Source organism: Aspergillus alliaceus, assembly GCF_009176365.1.
Source record: "Aspergillus alliaceus strain CBS 536.65 unplaced genomic scaffold BDW43scaffold_8, whole genome shotgun sequence".
Classification (NCBI taxonomy): Eukaryota; Fungi; Ascomycota; class Eurotiomycetes; order Eurotiales; family Aspergillaceae; genus Aspergillus; species Aspergillus alliaceus.
The window spans coordinates 114,244-134,610 of NW_022474691.1; the positions used below are offsets into that span (position 1 = coordinate 114,244).

At 49.6% G+C, this 20,367-nt stretch overlaps 9 protein-coding genes across 9 annotated transcripts; 4 read left to right on the forward strand and 5 right to left on the reverse strand.

Moving 5' to 3' along the window:
- Positions 1-121: 121 nt before the first annotated feature.
- On the reverse strand, positions 122-1,929 carry BDW43DRAFT_308122 (putative flavin containing polyamine oxidase; the record flags this gene model as incomplete). Its single annotated transcript, XM_032046411.1, has 5 exons — positions 122-1,122; positions 1,173-1,476; positions 1,530-1,667; positions 1,717-1,747; positions 1,808-1,929. The coding sequence occupies 5 exons, from the start codon at positions 1,927-1,929 to the stop codon at positions 122-124; spliced, it is 1,596 nt and encodes a 531-aa protein (XP_031903280.1).
- Positions 1,930-2,815: 886 nt separating this feature from the next.
- On the reverse strand, positions 2,816-4,109 carry BDW43DRAFT_323604 (alpha/beta fold hydrolase; the record flags this gene model as incomplete). Its single annotated transcript, XM_032049785.1, has 1 exon — positions 2,816-4,109. Exon 1 carries the CDS (start codon positions 3,680-3,682, stop codon positions 2,816-2,818), a length of 867 nt encoding a protein of 288 aa, XP_031903281.1. The 5' UTR covers positions 3,683-4,109.
- A 1,289-nt stretch (positions 4,110-5,398) lies between these two features.
- BDW43DRAFT_308124 (Zn(II)2Cys6 transcription factor) lies at positions 5,399-7,799 on the forward strand (the record flags this gene model as incomplete). Its single annotated transcript, XM_032046412.1, has 5 exons — positions 5,399-5,595; positions 5,647-6,621; positions 6,676-7,059; positions 7,112-7,347; positions 7,396-7,799. 5 exons carry the CDS (start codon positions 5,399-5,401, stop codon positions 7,797-7,799), a joined length of 2,196 nt encoding a protein of 731 aa, XP_031903282.1.
- Positions 7,800-7,926: 127 nt separating this feature from the next.
- On the forward strand, positions 7,927-9,915 carry BDW43DRAFT_266935 (uncharacterized protein). The gene is made up of 8 exons (XM_032040930.1): positions 7,927-8,109; positions 8,183-8,235; positions 8,290-8,318; positions 8,385-8,524; positions 8,583-8,866; positions 8,973-9,275; positions 9,356-9,466; positions 9,554-9,915. The coding sequence occupies exons 1-8, from the start codon at positions 8,028-8,030 to the stop codon at positions 9,749-9,751; spliced, it is 1,200 nt and encodes a 399-aa protein (XP_031903283.1). The 5' UTR covers positions 7,927-8,027; the 3' UTR covers positions 9,752-9,915.
- Positions 9,916-9,969: 54 nt separating this feature from the next.
- Positions 9,970-12,541, reverse strand: BDW43DRAFT_266954 (putative C6 transcription factor). The gene is made up of 6 exons (XM_032040931.1): positions 12,215-12,541; positions 11,581-12,165; positions 11,364-11,515; positions 11,139-11,312; positions 10,715-11,068; positions 9,970-10,664 (listed from the first exon to the last, which is right to left on the reverse strand). The coding sequence occupies exons 1-6, from the start codon at positions 12,335-12,337 to the stop codon at positions 10,175-10,177; spliced, it is 1,878 nt and encodes a 625-aa protein (XP_031903284.1). The 5' UTR covers positions 12,338-12,541; the 3' UTR covers positions 9,970-10,174.
- A 108-nt stretch (positions 12,542-12,649) lies between these two features.
- BDW43DRAFT_266968 (NCS2 family permease) lies at positions 12,650-15,017 on the reverse strand. Its single transcript, XM_032040932.1, has 4 exons — positions 14,759-15,017; positions 13,774-14,694; positions 13,614-13,718; positions 12,650-13,561 (listed from the first exon to the last, which is right to left on the reverse strand). Exons 1-4 carry the CDS (start codon positions 14,837-14,839, stop codon positions 12,947-12,949), a joined length of 1,722 nt encoding a protein of 573 aa, XP_031903285.1. The 5' UTR covers positions 14,840-15,017; the 3' UTR covers positions 12,650-12,946.
- Positions 15,018-15,463: 446 nt separating this feature from the next.
- Positions 15,464-16,407, reverse strand: BDW43DRAFT_308128 (uncharacterized protein; the record flags this gene model as incomplete). Its single annotated transcript, XM_032046413.1, has 3 exons — positions 15,464-15,745; positions 15,799-15,931; positions 15,983-16,407. The coding sequence occupies 3 exons, from the start codon at positions 16,405-16,407 to the stop codon at positions 15,464-15,466; spliced, it is 840 nt and encodes a 279-aa protein (XP_031903286.1).
- A 744-nt stretch (positions 16,408-17,151) lies between these two features.
- Positions 17,152-18,754, forward strand: BDW43DRAFT_266973 (serine hydrolase domain-containing protein). Its single transcript, XM_032040933.1, has one exon. It carries the CDS (start codon positions 17,527-17,529, stop codon positions 18,670-18,672), a length of 1,146 nt encoding a protein of 381 aa, XP_031903287.1. The 5' UTR covers positions 17,152-17,526; the 3' UTR covers positions 18,673-18,754.
- A 355-nt stretch (positions 18,755-19,109) lies between these two features.
- On the forward strand, positions 19,110-20,323 carry BDW43DRAFT_308130 (uncharacterized protein; the record flags this gene model as incomplete). The annotated part of the gene is made up of 2 exons (XM_032046414.1): positions 19,110-19,447; positions 19,513-20,323. 2 exons carry the CDS (start codon positions 19,110-19,112, stop codon positions 20,321-20,323), a joined length of 1,149 nt encoding a protein of 382 aa, XP_031903288.1.
- Positions 20,324-20,367: the final 44 nt, after the last annotated feature.

Consider the following 20,367-nt stretch of genomic DNA (forward strand, 5'->3'; position numbering starts at 1 on the left):
CATGGGCATTCTCTTCCTTGTCATATTTCAGGCGTTTATGAGGTGTTTTGGACAGTAACCTTTAAAACTGCAGGTTCTCTTTCGTCAATGTCTAGCTATAACGCTGTGTATGTACATGCAACTAGTCATCATTACTGTCATAGAAACTGCTGACTTCCCATCCATTTACGAAACTGTAATCGGCCAGCGGCGACGTCCCGTGAAGCACCGGGTATCGCTTTCTAGGGCCACATACAGTGGAGTTACGCCCCTTACAGCCCTTCAACAACCCAGAAATCCGTCTGCCTGCATCGCGACCTTCAAACCATGCTCCGTGCAGGAAGCCAAAGTAAGACTGGCTAGTAGCTTCGCCAGCAAACCACAGTCGATCCGTATTTGCCCGTAAATTCTCGTGCATTTCCAGTGTTGTACCCATTGGCCAATTAGAGTAGCTGCCGTAGGCCCATGGCTCAGTGCTCCAGCGGGGATATAGGATGTCTGTGGGTTCTGGGACGTCAACGTCAGGGAACATGTTACGCAGAACGTCGACGATTTCCTTCTTGGTCTGCTCATCGGACTGACGCTCGACCCTCCGGGCAAGCTCGTTGGTGACAGTCACGAAAATGATGTTGGATCTAGGGTGGAAACTGTCTATGGACAAGGACTGGAAGAGTGGGTAGTTGCCACGGGTGGTTGGGTCGGCGTACAAGAAGTATTGAGTGTCCGTAGGCCAGAAGGTTTCGTTGAATTGCAAGAAGATTTTCGTATATGTGCCGATAGTGAACATCTGAATCGCAGTTTTCTTCCATTCGGGCAGTTCGGGGCTAAAGGTGACGACGTCGTTCTGTAGGACACCGAGCGAGAATGTACAGATGGCGTACGCGGCCTGCACACAGTTTCCATCGCTACTGTAGACAGTGACGCCCTCGCGTCCATAGGTAATGTTTGTGATCTTCGTATTGAGAAGCAAGCGAGGGTCGTCCTCCGTCAGAAACTTTGAAGCCATACCTTTGATAATGGTGTTGAATCCCCGCTGGTCTGTGACAAAGTTGTCTTCGTCACTGAACTGATTCGATGTCAAGTTACTACTCGCGACACCGAATACAAACGAACTCTCCAGCGGTGCGAAGGCTGATTCAAAATCTATCGGTTATTAGTATTTTCACGAGGGACATGAGGAACGCCAGACCAACCCCATTTCCACCAGTCGACCGCCTGCGCTTCCATGTCATGCGACTTGGGCTTCCATCCAGCCAACGCCAATCCGGCCTTCGCCGTCTGGTCCTGGAGGTTTTCGGTGAGGATCCTTCCAGCCGCCGGGCTGGCGACATCATAGGCTTCGTCGTACTCATCCAGCAGATGGGAGTAATCTCTATACCCATCCCGATTATACGTCGAGATATTGCTGTAATTAGAGTATGTAGTCTGCAAGCCGAATTCTTTGGCAAGAGTCCAGATGGGGTTCTCAGGCCCGCCTGGGTTTCCAAGTCCTTGAACCTAACCTAGAAGTCAGCCAAGTCCACTCTAGATGGCATACGGAATGTCTATACCCAATTGGCACCCATTTCTACCACGTAAGGCTTTCCATCTTTATCCTTCCCGAAGTTCTCGTGCCAAGCACGACCGCCAATTCGGTCACGATATTCGAGAATCAGGAAATCATGCATCGACGCGTTTGATAATGTTTGCTATGGGATGTAAGCGGCTTTACTCTATCCCAAAAGTGCCACTACTTACGGCAGCTGAGATACCTGATATCCCAGCTCCTCTGGACAATGTTAATACTATCTCCGTAGAAGAGACTCAAATTAATGGCATGGATACGCACAGAATCGCGACAGTCGTCTTCTTACATGTCCCTTCCTGGTCTCTGGCTTGAGAGACATAGCCAGCCACGGGTTGGGTAGCCCAGGCTCCCAAGGCAAGTAATGGGAGATGTCGTAAAAACATTATAGGTGATGATGACAAGCTGGCATGCACTGCTGTCCGCGGAGACGATCAGAGTCACACCGGAGAGACGGAAGGCCTCAGCTATATATCTTCTTTGTATTAACCCAACTGTCCACTTTCAGTCCGGTGATAGGTCCCGCCTCGCCATCGGAGGTTTTCCGCAGAAATTATTGAACGAAATAGTTCATGGGTACCGTAAGGTTTCTGCAGGCCACGGTGGAAATTATTGGTAGCTGAACTACGGGATTGGGCAGGTCCATGCGGGTCTTTCTGATCGTCCCGCCGCTATCGTAGTGTTTCAGCTCACAAAGCTGAAAAGAATCAGCCACTGGATTGATTGCGCTATTTGCCTCGGTGATTTTTAGAAATTTGCCACCCCGTGTCGAGTTTTGGCTGCTTCTGATTGCCAGCAAGGCAGTGCAGAAACATTAGTACTCATGGGCTGTACCATGACGTGCCAAAGTTATTAGGGGGGTTGTTATGGGGTCAAAGACCCGAGTATACTCGCCAGTGGGTAATTGTCCCGGCGATTCGATATTGGTTGAGTTAATCTTATCTCTTCCCTGCTGATAACACTCTCGGCGAAGGATTCTAGAAGATCTCGAGTCCTCCCTCTTCCTTCTTACTACCCTTAACCAAATATAGCATGTCCAAGAGACATATTGCATTCGTTCGCCGGACTCATTCCGCTTCTTGATGATCAGTGTTACTCTCTAATTTCGGGTACGACAACTTCGGAAATTCCAAGCGTTGATCACACATATATTGCCCATAGAATTCCTAACATAACGGCAGCAGCGTTACTTTCGCTTATACATTCCTTGTCTTTCGACTTCGCGATTTTTCAAGGCTTACTAATCGCAGGGACAAATGACATGCATAATGCTCACAACTTACTAGCCTTATCACTGCTCGCGGCTGCAATCAGCTTCTGGCAGAATTCTTCCGTGTCAGTGATATATCCGTTGTGCCCTCCAGGAGTCATTATTATAGGGACCCCGAGGGACTTCGATAAACTGATCAGAGGTCTACTACAAAGTTCTGGCGATATGTCCACTCCTTTCATCAGGACCAGTTTGTCTCGGTATGCGCTTAGTCTTTCAACGTCGAAGTCATAGTCAATCACCAGCGATAATTCATACTGATAAAACAGCTCGGTTTGGTCGCCCGGCTGAGACGAAAGTCGTTCGAAATGGGGATGTCGAGATAATCTCTGCTGGTCACGCTTGCCTTGCATGAAAGGGATCAGAGCCCGCCGAATCTTCGCATTTCCGGATGCTCCGTACGCCAGGATTATTTCGATCATTCTCCTTTTGATATCTACTCTGGCTGAGGGGGGAAGCAGCGAAGCAAGGAGTGGCTCATGTAGTATCATCTTGTGTACAAGACCTGGGTGAGATTGGAGGAGTTCAATGGCCATCGCTCCGCTTCCGGATGTTGCAAATACTGTCGCGGGTTTCCCAGGTGACAGATGCTGGATTAATCTAGCGACATCGTCTCCTTGCGCTCTCAAATGAGTTATCTCATTTGGTTCACCGGGGGGTTCGAGGAGACTATTCCCGAATCCTCGGCGGTCGTATAGAGCGACTGCAAAATGCGAGGAAAGGGCTGCAGCTAGCGGCTCGTACAGTGTTCCAGTGCCGTTTGCCCCGGGCATCGGAATAAGTAGTGGCCCATCCCCGATCATCTCGTAATATAGAAAAGCCCCATCGACTTCCAAGCAGGATGCGCTGAGGTCCCTGTTCATCTGCATCTTTGCATCTAATGGGCTCGTGTATGTTCCAAGACGATAATCGAAGATACTTGAAGAAACCCATACGAGGCCAATTCACGCACTTATAGCCCAGCTAGTGAATAACCATGGCGCAGTCGATTGATCAAATACATCATAGGCGACAAAGCAGGAAGAACAAAAAGCTTAGGAGTGTCTCTATCAAGGAATTATTCTTACAAAGGGTATTACCCTTTTGAGTACTTACCTTTTGGGTACCAACGAGCCAATAATATGTGACCAACTATCCTTAAACTTCCTGACAATGTCAATTTCTAGAGATCGATGCACACATTGTTTGGGCGCTTCCACTCAAGTTGCCACGCGTCTTACCCGGTCGGAAATCTTGACCATTCGATGTGACGTAGGTACTGAGAGCCAGCCACGTCGGACGTGGGGTGGTATTTCCATTCTGCTTTGGTCGAAGAGTTCAGACATAAGATTGTGTGGTTCATAAGGTTGTGTGAGAGTGAGTGAGTGAGTGAGAGTCACATGGTCTCCTAGGGTTCCCCTTCCGGACTAGGGCAGTCACTGGTGATTTCGATTTCTTGAACTTCAACCAACAAAAGTGAACCAAAAGAATTCAAGTTTTTACCCCTCACACAGTCTCAGCTACACAGTACTACCCTCTTATGTGGTTCCTCCTTGATATCAACCCGCCAGGCGTTACGCTTCATGGGATAATTTCGCAGATTGAAACGGAAACTCTCCGAAGTTGACTGAAAAGCCTCATGGCAACAGGCAACCACATAAGATTTATTTGTGAAAGGGTTTTATGGTGGTGTCGTCTCTGACAAACGGCCGTGCTGACCTGGCTCAGAAACAGACCACCCAGTGCGTCTCTCTGAGAAACAGAAGCGCTCCTCAGATGGCGCATATGCATGGTGCAATGCAACCAACATACATATCTGTGCTATCTAACATCATGGATGGGCGTTTATAGGAGGGGTCAAAAAACAATGCGAAATAATCAGTCACAAATGGGCACAATGTTGGCTGTTAGTGTAGCACTCTTCCCGCACTAATATCAGATCATCCTTGACCACTATTCCGGAATGCTCAAATGACATGTGTGACAAGTCGGGTGATTGGGCCGTAAGCACAACTTAAGCGCTGTGCTGAATTCTGGCGCTTAAGAGCGAAGTCTCAACACGGGAGGATGTGCTCCCCGCTTTTTAGACCATGAACTAGTTTCCAACGGAAGCTTAGGTATGGGCCCGCTCAAGGCACTAGTCACATCGTAAGTGATCCTTTTGCATGATGGTGGCGTATCATCCTATCCTACCGCCCAAATTAACGGCACCAGTGCAGATGGCGCCAGATCTATGCATCTAGATCCCATGGGAAGCGACGCCCATGCAGGGCATGGATTACTAGTGGAAGGTTCCCTATCACAAATCCTAACTACCATTTGTCAACGAGCTGTTTCAATACATTAGAACATGGGGCTAAAGTGGGGGTCGCCAACACCCCCAGGAGTTGATTTTCAACCCCCCTCTCGGGCAGTTGTAGCTTATAAATAATGGGAGGTATACCATATCAATCCCATCGATATCGCAGTACCGATCGTTTCTTCGGTCTTTCATAACTACGGGATCTTTTGGTCCGAGTACTTCCTTTAAATTCAACTTTCAAGATCTCAGGACTTATTCTTCTTTTCACTTGCCATCACCTTGACTTATCCTTGTAGTCAACAGTATGCCGTCTCAAAGGTCTGCCGTACATAAAAGCAATGGGGCGCGCCGGCGAAAGACCTCTTCGGCTTGTGAGTCATGTCGCGAAAGGAGGACTCGCTGCGACGGACAGAAGCCCATCTGTGGGTCTTGTGCTCAACGGTCGAACGTGGCCGGTTGGTGTGCTTACAGACGTATCGGCCGCCTTATGGATAATGAAGAGTATGGAATTCTTGAGAGACTCAGGTAGCATTCGCTCACATCGACGTACAGATACCTTCAAGTTCTGCTTTGTCATATTCGTGAACTTGAGGAGGCGTGTGAACAGGCGGGAATTCCGGTGCCTACATTTGAGCCGCAGGACTCATCCCTGGAGTCTGAGGGAGAAGAACCCCCTTCACCGGTTCTGAAGTCTCCATTCAATCCTCCCGCAGGTTTCCCAGATCATGGACATATTCCCGCCTTCCCGCCTCCAATAAAACCGGAGACCTTTCCTTCCCTTCTGACAAACCCGCAGGAGGGCGACGTGAATATTCTGGGACCCGTTAGCATTAACCCTATTGGTAGTAGTGAAGGCTTCCTGAAGCAGCTGAATATGCTCAGCAGTCCGCCTACTGCGTGCCTAATGCGTCTTTTAGCTCAAGGCCCTACGATGAGCGATATCCCTTATGGTCCTGCCCGTTCCCAATTAGATGGGTTTTTCCTCCCACCGCGGGATCTTGCTGATCATCTCCTGGGATGTTTCTGGGATCGGGTTTACTGTCTTTATCCCTTCTTTGACCGACCTAGCGTTCAGGACGCATACGAGAGTCTCTGGATATCCTGTGACAAACAGGATGCAAAGCCGAGTAAACTCAACATTGGGCTGGGCGGAAATTCGGACTGTGGCCCTCGGTCGCCGGTTTTTATTTGTGCACTGAATATGATGTTTGCACTTGGCTGCCACTTTGCCGATATTTCGGTCCCAGATCGAAACGACATAGCCCACGCTTTCTTCCTCAGAGCTAGGCAGCACATTGGGCTGGATGTGCTTGATATACGCACCGTTGGAGCCGTCCAGACTCTTTTAATGGCTGCATTGTATCTCCAAAGCATACCAGATCCGCACAAGTCCTCTGATATGATCGGAGTCGCTTGCCGGATTGCCCAAGCGCTGGGGCTCCATGAAAGCCAGCCAGACGACTTCAAGGATCCGCTGGAGTTGGAGATTCAGCGTCGCACCTGGCATGGATGTGTGATGATGGATACGTAAGTTCATCGCTTCTCTACTTCCCGATGAAATCAATCAATAACAGAAAATAGGGTCGTGAGTATGGCTCATGGCAAGTCGAGTATGACGTCTGCTTTGCCTACCATACCACTGCCAGGAGCAGTGGATCTTACCTCTACAGACACGAAGGGCCCGTACTTGACAGCCTTTTACGTCTCTAGTATAGAGCTGTATAGCATTCTTGGCAGTATCTTGTCACATGTTTCCAAGGCACGGTGCGATCGATCGAGCACCTCGGCCAGCTCAGCAACCGTCCAACAGGACACACTGGATGCCATCATTAAGCTGGAAGGAAGGCTATCCGAATACGAGTCCGATCTCCCTTCAGTTCTCCGTTGGAGACAGCCATACAATCCAGCGACTGACCTTCTTCGGCTGTCCACTCTAAGGCGTCAGAGAAATGTTCTGCATGCAAGGTGCGACTGATGTCCTATTTATTCCCTACTGGGTACACTAAGCATGATATAGGTTTCTGTATATGCACCTTCTGCTCTACCGCCCGGCCTTCACCCAACTGTGTTCTGAAGTACTGGCTGAAGAGGATTCCGAGATCGACCCGAGCGAACTTACCCCCAGGACGCTCTATTCACCGATGTTGTCGAAGTGTGCGGCCGACTGCACAAAAGCGGCGATCGACATGATCTCCCTGATCTATGACAACTACCAAACATCAACTACCGATACTTGGTGGTACAATAGTTTCTGTAAGTCTCTCATAATTTGCTAGGTTTTAGATAAGGCTGACGAAACAGACACTACGACTGCGGGCATGGTCCTTGTAATGGCCTATACATGCCGACCCGCCCTACCCGACATCGAGAGGGCTACCATCAATGAATCCTGGCGCAAGTGCGAACAAATCTTGCAGTACATGATCCCGTATAATTTCTCCGCGAGGAATACACTACTTTTTCTCCGGGCAGCTCACGGTCGGATTGTCTCCTACCTCGAGGAGGGAAGTGAGACGGACGCCAACGACATGGGCCCTGGTTCGAACCAAGTAAGTGGTGTCGAGAACCCTTTCGCCGAAGATTCAGACAACCACTTCAGCGGTGCAAACTGGCTGGGCAGTGCAGTGGCGATGGTTGGACTGGGGCTTTTATGCCCGGCCGATTTTAAATGGTTCCAGGGATGGTTGGCAGAGGAATTACCCTAATCTTATGTTGTACGAATGCGGGATTTTCTTTTGCGCTTATGTTTGATTAGTTCAGAAATGCATTGTTTTACACTGTTCAGCCTCGCGGTGACTCGTCCGCCGTACTAAATGGCAACCAGTAAGCGCCGTCGGCTATGCATTGCATTAGGCTGCGCTCAACGGCGAATATAATACGGTCTCGACCCCATCTATCTGCCCACTTTTTCCCCCTTAGCTTAAGCCCCTGGAATGATTACCATGGAACTCAGCTCCTTAGACACAACACGTCCTCCCGAGAACGAATCCGACTTAGTTATTTTCGACGACGATGGTGGGATAAAAGCCCTAGTCTTCTTGCCTATTGCTTTTTTTTTTTTTGAATTAACTGTACTAACGTATGTTAGGCACCGGTCAGTTGCGTCAGCAAGAGACTCCCGACTTGGCAGCATTTCTGAGTGTCTGTTTTCCTTTTGACCGTTAATATAGACATTTAACCACTAACAGAGCGCAGTCCTCTCGACACTACTCCACCCAAGTTATGTAGGTTTTCTCTTACTTCAATGCTACGCACCAGTCATAGAAATTGATATTCATGCTATGCATTAGCTTTACCAAGCATGGGCTGCTTCAAGAAAGCCCCGACCTTGCGAAGCTCCCTGCCGATTTCCGGCGTACTTTCGAAGCAGACCTGAACGGGTCGTTTCACAATGAGTATATCTTCAATGGGAACGAAATGACGAACCATGGCAAGCTATTTCTCATCTTGTTATTGCATACTTAGCAGAGCTAATAGTGACGTACTAGTATCTTGGTCCATGTTCAAAATCAAGCTGGTCAAATCACCGATCGCGTATAAATGGTTAGAGCCTTCCATTTTCGTTGATTGGGATATCGAAGCCAATCGTCAAAGAATCTTCTTCGTCGATGTACCTTCTACCCAGCGGAAGCAGATTGTCAACAAGTTTCCCACTCAGAATATGCGGGATCGTAATCCGTATATCTGGCACGCGGTATTTGCGCATGAAATCGCGCACCTATACGAAACGTCTTTCTGGAATCAACGGGATGTTATCAGGAACGTCGAAAAGGTTACGCGTCCCTACTTCTCTCATCCTCTTTCCACCCAGCGCCTCCCCCTCTCTATTCTATTCCCATCTCCTTGTGCATCAACAATTCAAACTAACATAGATATAGTTACGAAACGCATCAAGCAAGAATCTCCCAATATTCCTAAAAGGCCTAAACGACAGCGCTCGTCACGCCGTCCACCTGAACGAGACCATGGAGGTAGCCGACCACACCATGAACAGGTTGCTCGCGGAACATGTCCGCTGGCGTAGCGAGTTCCAAACCTACGTGAGTGACGGAGAAGCGAACGCCATCCGCTGCACCTATCTCCAAACCGACCAAAAACTAGCCTTCGTCGGAAAAGAAATCCACTCAACCAGGGTCAGGGCCAAGACATTGACCGATCGACTGGCCTCTGAGATCCAACTCGTATGTGTTCTGTGTTCTGTGTTCTGTTCTAGTCCTTTACATACTATGAAGAACAATATACCCCTAACCAAAACTTACAGGCGAACACGCTCGTCTCCCATGAAATGAGTAAACACACCCGCTATGACAGCATGGTGATGAGAACCCTGAGCTTCGTGGGTATGATCTATCTTCCTGGGACCTTTGTTTCCGTAGGTTTCTTTTGGGGAGGTTTCCCCCCCTCCCCCGGCTCTTCATCCTCCTTAACCTTCCATACAAATACAAACTGACAATAACAGGGCATCTACGGCTCCAACTTTTTCGACTTCCAGTCTGGTGAGAAAGAGTCGTGGGAGATGTCGCACGAGTTCTGGCAGTATTGGGCCGTTACGATTCCGCTGACGCTGGCGACATTTGTGGTCTGGGCCTTGTGGCATTATCGGGCTAAATTGGGGTTTTGGAGGAAGGGTAAGCAGGATGAAAATAATATGGTATGATGTTTGGTATTTCGCTCATAGAAGGGCATATATATATATATATATAGTTGAATGTTATGAGTTACAATCTTTTTCGGTTGAGATATAGCGCTATGGAGATTGATGTATATATGGGTAAGGGATGATTTTGTCGATTATATGGGAGCAATGGAGTTATGTGTAGGATTGGGTGTCTGATTACAATACGCTGACGTTTATGGTAGGAAAATGAAGCCCTGTATAGGCGCACGATACAAACGCTCTTATTAAATGAAGAATAGGTGGTTTTAACACTACCTACAGCTAACGTACAGTATATATTCGTTATTATGCTCTTGTAAACATTACATAAATCAATTAGGAATAGTATATATCATCATCCAATTTTTATCTAATGCGAGTAAATCATCAAGGGTCCAGAAATATCGTATACCGATCATAAAATCATACGTCACTACTTGTCGGATCACTCGTCTCTTCCTTAATCCTCACTGCACGAGGAAATCGCTGGCTCCCGAATTCAGCGAACAGCGGAGCTGTCTCCAACGGTAGGTTGATCTTCAGCTCTCGGGCCGTATCCTGCAGCGACCGTAGGACAGGCTTGGCCTTCTCAGACCGTCGGGAAAAAGCCTTGGCGGCGATACAGAGGATAACGAAAGCTTCGCAGTTCTTGCGATTCTCTAGGTGTTCTAGGAGGACGAACAGCGCCGATTTTATCCATTGGACGTTGAAGATGGGAACGGGGTCGAGGTCCCAGGAGGTTCGATAGATCTGCACCCAGTGGCCGATGCTGCGGGCGGAAGATAAACAGACATCTTCGGCTTGGGCCGGGGTGATTGTGTCATAGTTGGTGTAGAGAATGCCGTTGGTATTGGTTTCAGGCGACGGTTTGTGGAAGTTGTACACTGTGATAAGGATAGCATGGTAATACATACTAGGGGGGTTAGGGCATTCGCAATATGATAAAAGTGCAGAATAACTCACTGGAGGCAGAGGACGTGTGGCACATCGACGTCATCCCCTATTCTTAGACATTGTGGAAGACTGTCGGTCCATTCACTGAGACGCCGTTGGAAATCGGAGGTCTTTTGTTCCATCTGGACGCGCGATCCAGGTGTCTCTTTGTTGTAATGGAAGTCTGCGACGTCGTGTGCGATTATATTCAATTTACAGAGCTCGTTGAATAAAGTTGCTGTGCGTGATGACTTCTTGTTTCCTTCTGTGGGCATCGGGTATGCCCGCCATTCGTCTTTTTCAGGCGCGTCATTCACCGGGGAAAAAGACGGTTGGTACGGCGGTTTAATAATGGGAGCCTTCCCATATAGTAAAGCGTGAGTCCTGGCTTAGATCAGTTTGTCGTTCTTCACGGCTGTAGTAAGCTGAAATATCCAGGCACGGAGGACCCTACGTGGCGCAGTTGAATAACCCCCAATTGGTACTATTGACTATCCGTGCCATGCGAAGCTCATCTTCATCAACCTTTGATGCGAGCAATGAATACTTCTGCGACAGTTCATGGGCTGAGTAGGCTAGTTGGTTGCGATAGATCCATCCCTGACGGTCCTGACCGGTCATGCAGGCACTGCATATCCTTAGTCTATCATTCTGCTGGTGGTTGCAACAAGACTCTTACCGCGCCCATAACACACCAATCCCTTGAACAGCGGGAAGGGTAATCCTCCCTTCCTCCTTATCCAACAACCGTTTTGCCTCATCGTAGAAGTGGGCGCCTTTTGAGGACGGGTCCCCAGGAACGGCATATGCTTCGGGATAATTTGAATATGCCTACGGTTGTTAGTAAAGAAGAATTTACAACAGCACAGCCTTGAACACTCGAAGGGTAAACATACACATGCATACGCTAAAATGGCATTAACCAAGAGCGGCGAGCAAAATTTAGCCCCGAGTAACCCCGCTTGCATATCGTGGATAAAGCGCTCACGATCGACCCAATTAAAGAAGGGGTGAAACCAAGTAAACCACAACGATACGAGGTGTGAAACGAAATCATTGTCCGCGACGACATTAGTCCAGGGTTTCGCAGGAACCAGAAACAACGGCTGATCCGACAACCGCTTCGCAACTAGGATACGATGCATTGACTGCGAGTCCGACTCCTGTAACCGCTGCACGTCGTGACTGACCTCTATGAGCTCGGGCGTCCGGGATAGCTCCGATCGCGGCACTTGGTGGTTGACGTAGTATTGAATTTCCGGCAGGCTGGCATTGCTCCGAATCAAATTCAACAAAGGGATGGTGCGACGGTTGCCGCTTTCGCGTAGGAGGCTGACCAGTCGGAATAGCAGATCTTCTTTCTCCTCCAGGTGGTCAATTTTGCGTTTTAAAGCTCCGCGGCGACGCTTGTCCGCGGTTTGATCCAGAGTACATTCTAGTCGGCTCTTGAGGCAGTTCGCACAAGGCGCGGTTCCGGTGCACTAGGTCTATCAGGATTGAAGTATTACTATTGGGGGAAGAAAATACTACCTTCAGCTTGCGAGCCTTACAGGCCAAACAGGCTGTGCCGACGTTTTTCCTGCGCTGGTGAGTATCATTGCCACCAGGGGTACCGGGCGGCGCGGGGGCCAGCCGTCGTCTGGAGTCGGTCATGATGTTTTTCAGACATCAATCCATAACGAGAGCTAAAGAGAAGAAAAAAGAAAGGGATGCTGAAGAGGCGAAAACAGGCAGAGAGTCGGAAAAAGAAAGCAGTGAAGGGATGAAATCACCGGAATTGATACCGGAATTCCAGCTGACTCGGGCGCGATGTTATTGGTGGACGGAACTGCACGCCACTTCCCCGCATGGACGGCGTTTTGGGATTACCGTAAGTTACACAGGCTGCAGGTGGCGCAGTTTGGGCACCAAGCCACACTGGACAAGCTCGTACAAGAATACTTTACAATAGTTTCACAAGCCATTCTAGAACATAGCTCCCGCCAATCAAATTCTTCTTTTCGATCAGTTCAGATCCATCGTCTAATTTCCCACAAGCTGGAACGGGATGCCGAAGCCCTAAATTTAAAGCTAAATAATATAGGGTATGGGGAATATAGTATTGCCACCATTTTGTCGTGAAGAAGTATAGAAGAAAGAGCGGCGTCCTACTGAACTTTGACCAACTAAATTCGAACGGCGCTCGGGGCGACGGAAGCGCTCGAGCCCTCTAGCTATATATAATCTAATGTACACGAACAAGGATGTTTGATATACTGCGGATCACACAACACCGCTCTTGCTCTTGAAGCCGAGGCTCGACTTCTCCCCCCGTTCATTACTCGACACTGACCCATCGGGCACAACACCCTCATTCTCCTCATCCGGCTGCCAGAACTTCTTCTTTCCCCTCGCAGCCCTCTTGACCCATGGGGGGAAGAAGCCGCCCGGAAGCCTCCATGTCCAGGGATCTTTCTCATCCTTGTTCGGCGGGACAATCCGTCCAAAGCTTGCCTTTTCAACGACCCACACAAGCATGTTGATGCAGATATAGCTCAGAATACCGGCAATCAAACCGTACGCGATACTGTAGGTAAACGGCATGATGGCGATGGTAAGAAAGGCTGGAATGGCGTCGCCGTAGTACTTCCAGTTGATTTCGGCGGCAGCTTTGCACATGAGGGCGCCGACAATGACAAGCGTGCAACCCGTCGCCCAGGGAGGAATCGAAGCAAAGATGGGGGCGAAGAAGACGGCGATAAAGAAGCAGAGGCCGGTCACACAGGAGGTCATACCGGTTTTTCCACCTTCGGAGATACCAGCACCGCTCTCCACAAAGGCTGTTACTGGGGGTGAGCCAAAGAGTGAGCCGATAGAGACACAGACTGCGTCAACCATCTGTAGAATCCTGTCAGTATCAATTGGATCTGAGGCCGATACATTGACATACGTAGGCGAAAGCACTGCCTTCGAAATCCTGAGTGCGCTCATCGATCGCGCCCGCGAAGCGTGCCATGGAGTACAGTGTACCTGTGGTGTCAAGAATGTCGACATACTGTCATGTCAAACCTGGTTAGTCCTGGCCTGCGACGAAGGAAGAATCCACTCACCAAGAAGGTAATGAAAGCCAGCCCAAACTCCGCACCATGTCCCGTGAGATCCCACTCCTGTGCCACGAGCGTCCGTTTAATGGGGTGGAACGTTACCACTTGCTTGAAGAAATTGAAATTGCTGTCTCCCAGCTCCGTATGGGGGAAATAGGTCACTGGTGTCGGCCGGGGCCACGAGATGATCGAAACCAGTAAGATGCCAATAATGACCGCACCTTTGACACGGTACAGCATCAGCATCGCTGTCATGACACCGCCGCAAAAGATACCGACCCACATCGTCGGGTTACGCATCTTGTCGCTGGAAGGGCACAAGCCGGTGGTTGGATCGCGCATGGAGGAATGGCATCCAGCAAGTTCCATCGGCGAATCCGTCGCACCGGTAACCAGACCAATGCCAGCGCTGTAACTCAGTCCGATCAGCGTCAAGTACAGCCCAATGCCGGTACCCGTTGCCAGCTTGATCGATGCAGGTAATGCTCTGGCTAACCACTGCCGGATTCCCATGAGCGTCAAGGCTAAGAAGACAAATCCTTCCACAAACACCGCTGTCACCGCGATGCGATATGGAATCATTCCAAACCCGTGATGTCCAACCACTGTGTATGCGAAGTATGCGTTCAAGCCCATTCCAGGCGCTAACGCTACGGGCAAATTGGCGAGCAAACCCATGAAGAACGTTCCCAACGCAGCAATGGCCGCGGTGGCCGTGACCAGATCACGTTTCACTTCCTGTACGCATAGCAAATACTCGGTGTTCGAATTGCACTTGTCAGCCCAGCTTTCTGGAGGGCAGACGCAGGTGCCGCCGGAATCGGAGGTAATAGTGGAATTGACGCTAATAATGTAAGCCATGGCAAAGAAGGTCGCCAATCCCGCTCGAATCTCGGTAAAGAAAAAGCTTCCTTTCCGCTCTTGGGGCTATCTCATTGTTAGGCATCATCCAGCCATTTGACCAAATAAGGATCTAAGAGTGTAGGCTCACATGGCCGGAATTTTCCAGACGAAACCATCGTCCAACGGGGGACCGCGCCACCGCAAGGTTGGTGCGATGTATCCAACCCATTTTTGCAGTTGATATAGTGTACGAGGCGTCTCAGCCTGGGGTAACGTTGGAGGCAACGCCTAACACAAAAAGAAAAATCAGAGACGCTTGCGGAGAACGCGGGTTTTTATTCCCACCCACGGAGGGGCTTTTTCTTTTTCATTCCGAGAAAGAAAAAAAAAAAAAAGAAAAATTCGCCTCAGTGCTTATCAGTGGCTCGTGGCATTGGGACCTTGGCAATGACAATATACGAGCCACTCAAGGGTCTGGAATGCCAGTCAAAAGGATGGTTCGCTTGCCGATCGGCCCATGGGTCGAATCAGCAGTGATGTGAATGGCCCCAATCCCTTGAACTATGCCCCTTCAGTTCTGGAGTGGGTGATTCATGAGACAATAGCGGGTAATACCGATTTCTTGCGTATCGCTTCGCATCTGTTCAGCTTATCTTTTATCTCTCTGCCTATCCTCGTTTCTGGAGGGATAGGATATTAAATTTCTTGGCGATGTGGAAAATTTTCCGTTTTTGTTTCCAGTGCACGGAAGCCTCGGGAAGTTTGAACAGAAACTTTCGTTTCCACCACAAACTCATCGATATGTGTGCTTTGGGATACTTCGGACACTTCGGACACAGCTCAATACAGCACACTATTCTGATCTCCGCATCTCCACGCTCACAGCAGTTAACTGCCCCGACTTCTCCTCAAATACCACCGCTGTCGGCGCAAATTTACTCTTTCGCCGCGACGCGGGGCCCCAGATGATAAATCCCACAGGAATCGGGATCATAGTCGCTGCTAGACATCCCAATAGAGTTCCAGCCCATCGAACAGCTAGGTTGATAAGCATCTGGCACGAAAAGAGCGGAAAACACGCCCCGACGGCAGACCGGAGGATAGTGTTGGCGGCGAAGACCGAAGCGGCACTGTCCTATCAGTAAAAGCTTGGCCTTTCTGAGGCTTACATAAATGCGACATGCTTACAACTGCAGATACGAATCGATCAGATAGTTCAAACATTGCAGGAAGATGCAGTAGATGCCGAACCCTACGAACACCCCCTGATGCGGTGGGGGCCATCCAGTGGATATTCTTGGTCCAGCCTGTCCAACCGAACCTATCTCTGTCAGAGATGACTAGAAACTTGGAATGCGGAGCTGGTACATACCAAAATAGCCCGACGATGAAGGCAATGCTACCGACAATCACCGGTGGTAATCTCCTTTCGGGCACGGGGACATGATTGTTGGCTATCAACTTCTTCGTATATGCCTTCTGACTCAATAGGGTGTAAACGCCCCCAGCGAACTCGCCAATGATTAGTCCGGAAAATGGCAAGCTGCCCACCCTCAGATTTATTCCATGGATTCCCTGGAACACCACAAGATATGCTCCCAGCAAAGCATACATCAGACCGTAGATGAAAGACAGGTATAATGTCACCAAAAACACGATCGGCTCTGTGAACAGCATACGAAACGGCCGGCTGAAATTCACAGTGATTAGATTGTTACAATCAATCTCGACCTCGTCCTGCTTAGCGTGGATCCCCGAATTATGGGTTTGCCGCCGCAGTATAGACGCCTTTTCCATCAACACCACGGGCGCTTAGGTCTCCCGGAAGAGGAAGAGCAACAGGACAAGAGAACCCTGTAAAGTCAGTATACAACGTCATTTCGAGCAGCCGAACATCATGTCTACCTACTTTCTGCTCATCTGCCAGTTGTGCGGATCCATTGGGTCCTCTCCTGTAAATTCTACGACATATTCCTCTGGATCAGGAAGTTGGGGAGGATAGTCCTGGATCGATGGCCACCGAACGGTAGCCATTGATCCCTCGGTGTTGGTCCAGATTTCGACCCAACCGTTGATCGCTGTGTTATCGGAAGCGACTCAATCCGTGGGAGGTGAATATTAGTCTGGCGCCGGCTCAGCGTCGATGATTGTATCGGATTCGAACGCCAGGCTGTGCTCTGTATGAGCAGTTGGAATATCCGACAAAGCACTACTCGAATCATTGGCAGCGGACATGTTTGCATTCGTCGACTTTTTTCATCTAGAGTTTTATAACGCATAAGTTTAATTTCTAGGGAAGCCTTTGGAAGGGAAGTGACGCTTTTATCGGACAATGATCCATGGTTTCAAAGGCCTTTTGGGTTTATACACATTCTTGATCATAACTAATCCCCGTTCTCAGGATCCGGTTCTGTCGCCACGTGACCTGCACTGATAAACTGTCAGATAAAATAGCTGTGCGTGACCAGAATCATGTGACTGAAGAGGAGTGAAAACGAGGGCCCCGTAAGCAAGGCAAGAATCATACAAGAATCATAGAATCATCAATATCGTCAAGAAGAGCTGAAAAGGCTCTAGACTTGATCATTTTAAGACGTTTTATGAATCGTATCTTTATCTAATATTCGGGACTGACCGAATATCTGACAATAACACGTTTTCCCTTTTGCCCTTGTTATCAGAACGGGCGCAGTCTACACATGTTTCACCAACTGCTTTCGCCCACAAGTTAGCTTGATTGGCAGCGTCGTCTACGCTACTTTAGATTCAGCGCTGAACGATCTTGGTTTACTTCGTAGCTCCAAATGAAAGACATAAATAGCATATTGAAGACACTCTGAGAATACACACGCCTTTTTTCCCCCTCTTTACACCTTCATCGTCAATCAGACAGGTCCTCTACAACGGTTAACAGCCATGGCACAAGTAAACGGCACCTGCGATCCTGCGTTCTCATCCGTCCGCGACATTCTGCAGCAAAATGTCTCCACCGACAAAGAGCTTGGCGCCTCCATCTGCGTCAGTGTAAAAGGGAAAACAGTCGTGGATATCTGGGGTGGCCACGCAGATACCGAGCGATCAAAACCCTGGACGGAGAATACCATTGTATCAGTGTGGTCGATGACCAAGACAATCATGAACCTGGCCGTGTTGATTCTGATTGATCGCGGCCAACTAGATCCAGACGCTCCCGTTGTTAAATACTGGCCCGAGTTCGGAGTCAACGGGAAAGAAGGAGTATTGGTGCGACATCTCATGAGCCACACTGCCGGCCTGCCATCCTTTGATCCTCCCATTGACGAGGCCACCATGCTCGACGTGCCTCTAGCAACTGAGAACTTGGTCCAACAGAGGCCCTGGTGGACGCCTGGCACGGCCCATGGGTACCACTCCAGCTCCCAGGGTCACCTCATCGGCGAACTCGTCCGTCGCGTAACCGGAAAATCGCTGGGCGAGTTCATTCATGAGGAGCTCGCTGTTCCTCGCAATGCTGACTTTCACCTCCCTGTCGCGGAAGAACACTGGCCTCGCATCGCGGACATGGATGTCTCCCCGCCCCTCGACCTTTCCGGAGTAGATCCCAATAGTGTCATGTTTCGTGCTCTGACGGGTAGTCCGGTTAACCCACGGGCTCCCCAAGAGCCCGCCTTTCGCCGAAGTGGCCTTGGGTCCATTGCTGGCTTTACTAATGCGCGTGCGGCCAACGATATTCTATCCATTATCACACAGAATGGCACCGTAGACGGAAAACGCTACTTGAGTCCTGAGACAATTTCCAGGATTTTCGTGCCACAAGCTAGTGGTCCAGACTTGGTAATCGGGTTGAACATTGTGTGGGGCCTTGGATATGGAATTGGCAAGATAGATTGTGCGGACTGGTTTCCATCTGGTAAAGTGGCGGCCTGGGGAGGATGGGGAGGGTCGCTCGCACTTATCGATATGGATCACCAGGTTACTTTCACATACGCGATGAATAGGATGGGCAGGTCTATTATGGGCAACGACCGAACTGGGGAATATGTGCGAGCTGCGTATGCAGCGTTAGAAAGATACAATGCGTGACGGGCGAGGCTTTTCTGTGGTCGATGTATCTAAGGTTTATCTGCAAGCGTATTGACCTGTAGCTTGATTCATAAGAATGAAATAATGGTTATTACACTTATATCTTCCTCGGCGCAATTAAAGGCACATTCCATTAGACTCATAATTGTGATTACTATTGACTGCCTTGGAGAACTTCGGGGTCATATGTAAGTTCCGAAGCCTCGGTACTCCACATTTCATGCAAGCCCTAATGATCGACATCTAATTCCTCCGCATTTCTTCGCAACAGATTCCCTTTTAGGTAATAGATATTGCATCTCTTCCTTTAGACTCTCGCAAATATTGCCTTTATACAATACAAAATCCCAGATATAAATACCCCCAGTGACCACCAACGAGACATCCACTCCATTTAGTTACAGGCCGAGACACTAACTAACCGAACGGACATCAAAATGGCCGCCAAAGTCATCCTCCCCTTCCTAAGCCTCTTCGTCTTCTACGCGATATTCTACTTCGCAGACATCAATGGCCTCCGCAACCTGGGTGATCAAGCCATCGCCTCAAAAACCCTTCCGGGCACCAACTTCCCCCTCCGCACAGTCTACACAGGCGTAGAACCAATCGACCACCTCCTCACAACCTTAACAACCTTCTTCTGGCCCACGACAGACTACAGCCACCCATCACTCTTCCTCCACTCAATCAGCTTCTCAGGAACCTTCGGCTCAGCCTGGATCCTAATCAGCCTCGAAGCATGGCGAAAAGGCAACGCCTGGACAATCGCCGCATTGTAACCACCCCTCCCCTTGCCCTAACCGCCTCATAAACCCTCAACTAACAAAAGGAAAACGCCAGCCCAATGATCTTCGGCCTAACAGCCCAAGTTCTCACCTTCGCCTTCGCCGCCCCCCTCTACTGCTTCCTCCACCTAATAGTAACTCCAACCAACCCAACTCCCGACGCAATCCGCGTCCCTCGCTCCGTCCTCCATGCCATCCCCGCCGTCTTTGTAATAGGCTACCTCCTCCCAACCCACCTCCTCACCGTCCCCCTCTCAGAACATATAACCCCTGATATAAAGCAAATCTTCATCGCCATCTGGCAGCCCTGGCCCGCTTACGTCTCGATCCTCCTAACAGTATCCCATTTGGTCTTTAACCCCTTTACAGGGCGGGATAAAGACGGCCGCGCGAATTTGAGTGCCCTGCGCCGTGTGTACGCTTTCGCGTTCGCGAACACGGCGCTCACGCACCTTGTCTCGTGGATTCTGTCGCTGGGTACGGTGTTTGCGCCGGGGATGTATAACGAGGCATATTTGGAGGCGTTGCATCCGAGGCGGGTTTTTGAGGTTCCCTTCCCATGGGAACAGCCCGTGAGGGGGGTGAGAAGTGTTGGGGAAGGGGTGCATTTGTTCTTGAGGTGGGATTATATTATTGGGTCTGCTGGGGTGTTAGTTTGGGCGGGGGCTTTGTATAGTGCTGCGCGGAAGAGGGTTTATGGGAAGACTGGGCTGGTAGCGACTTTGGTGAAGAGCGTGGTGCTTGGGGCACTAGTTGGGCCTGTCGGGGCTGCGGTTGTGTTGTTGTGGGAGAGGGATGAGATGGTTGTTTGTGAGATGGGAGGTGTGAGGAGGGGGGTTGTGGCGGGTGGGAAGAAGGATTCTTGATTTTTGAATCTATTCGGAGTTTGTATATTTATGGTTGTTGGGTT

What these genes read in the sequence shown, in the direction of transcription:
- BDW43DRAFT_266935 (XM_032040930.1), top strand. Translation starts at nt 8,028, where the DNA reads ATGATTACCATGGAACTCAGCTCCTTAGACACAACACGTCCTCCCGAG. An exon ending in GAACGAAATGACGAACCATG is followed by an intron (nt 8,525 to 8,582) that starts GCAAGCTATTTC and finishes GTGACGTACTAG; the next exon opens with TATCTTGGTCCATGTTCAAA. An exon ending in TTATCAGGAACGTCGAAAAG is followed by an intron (nt 8,867 to 8,972) that starts GTTACGCGTCCC and finishes ACATAGATATAG; the next exon opens with TTACGAAACGCATCAAGCAA.
- BDW43DRAFT_266954 (XM_032040931.1), bottom strand. Translation starts at nt 12,337, where the DNA reads ATGACCGACTCCAGACGACGGCTGGCCCCCGCGCCGCCCGGTACCCCT. An exon ending in CCATTTTAGCGTATGCATGT is followed by an intron (nt 11,516 to 11,580) that starts GTATGTTTACCC and finishes TAACAACCGTAG; the next exon opens with GCATATTCAAATTATCCCGA. An exon ending in CCACACGTCCTCTGCCTCCA is followed by an intron (nt 10,665 to 10,714) that starts GTGAGTTATTCT and finishes TAACCCCCCTAG; the next exon opens with TATGTATTACCATGCTATCC.
- BDW43DRAFT_266968 (XM_032040932.1), bottom strand. Translation starts at nt 14,839, where the DNA reads ATGGGTTGGATACATCGCACCAACCTTGCGGTGGCGCGGTCCCCCGTT. An exon ending in GTCTGGAAAATTCCGGCCAT is followed by an intron (nt 14,695 to 14,758) that starts GTGAGCCTACAC and finishes ACAATGAGATAG; the next exon opens with CCCCAAGAGCGGAAAGGAAG. An exon ending in AAGGCAGTGCTTTCGCCTAC is followed by an intron (nt 13,562 to 13,613) that starts GTATGTCAATGT and finishes AGGATTCTACAG; the next exon opens with ATGGTTGACGCAGTCTGTGT.
- BDW43DRAFT_266973 (XM_032040933.1), top strand. Translation starts at nt 17,527, where the DNA reads ATGGCACAAGTAAACGGCACCTGCGATCCTGCGTTCTCATCCGTCCGC.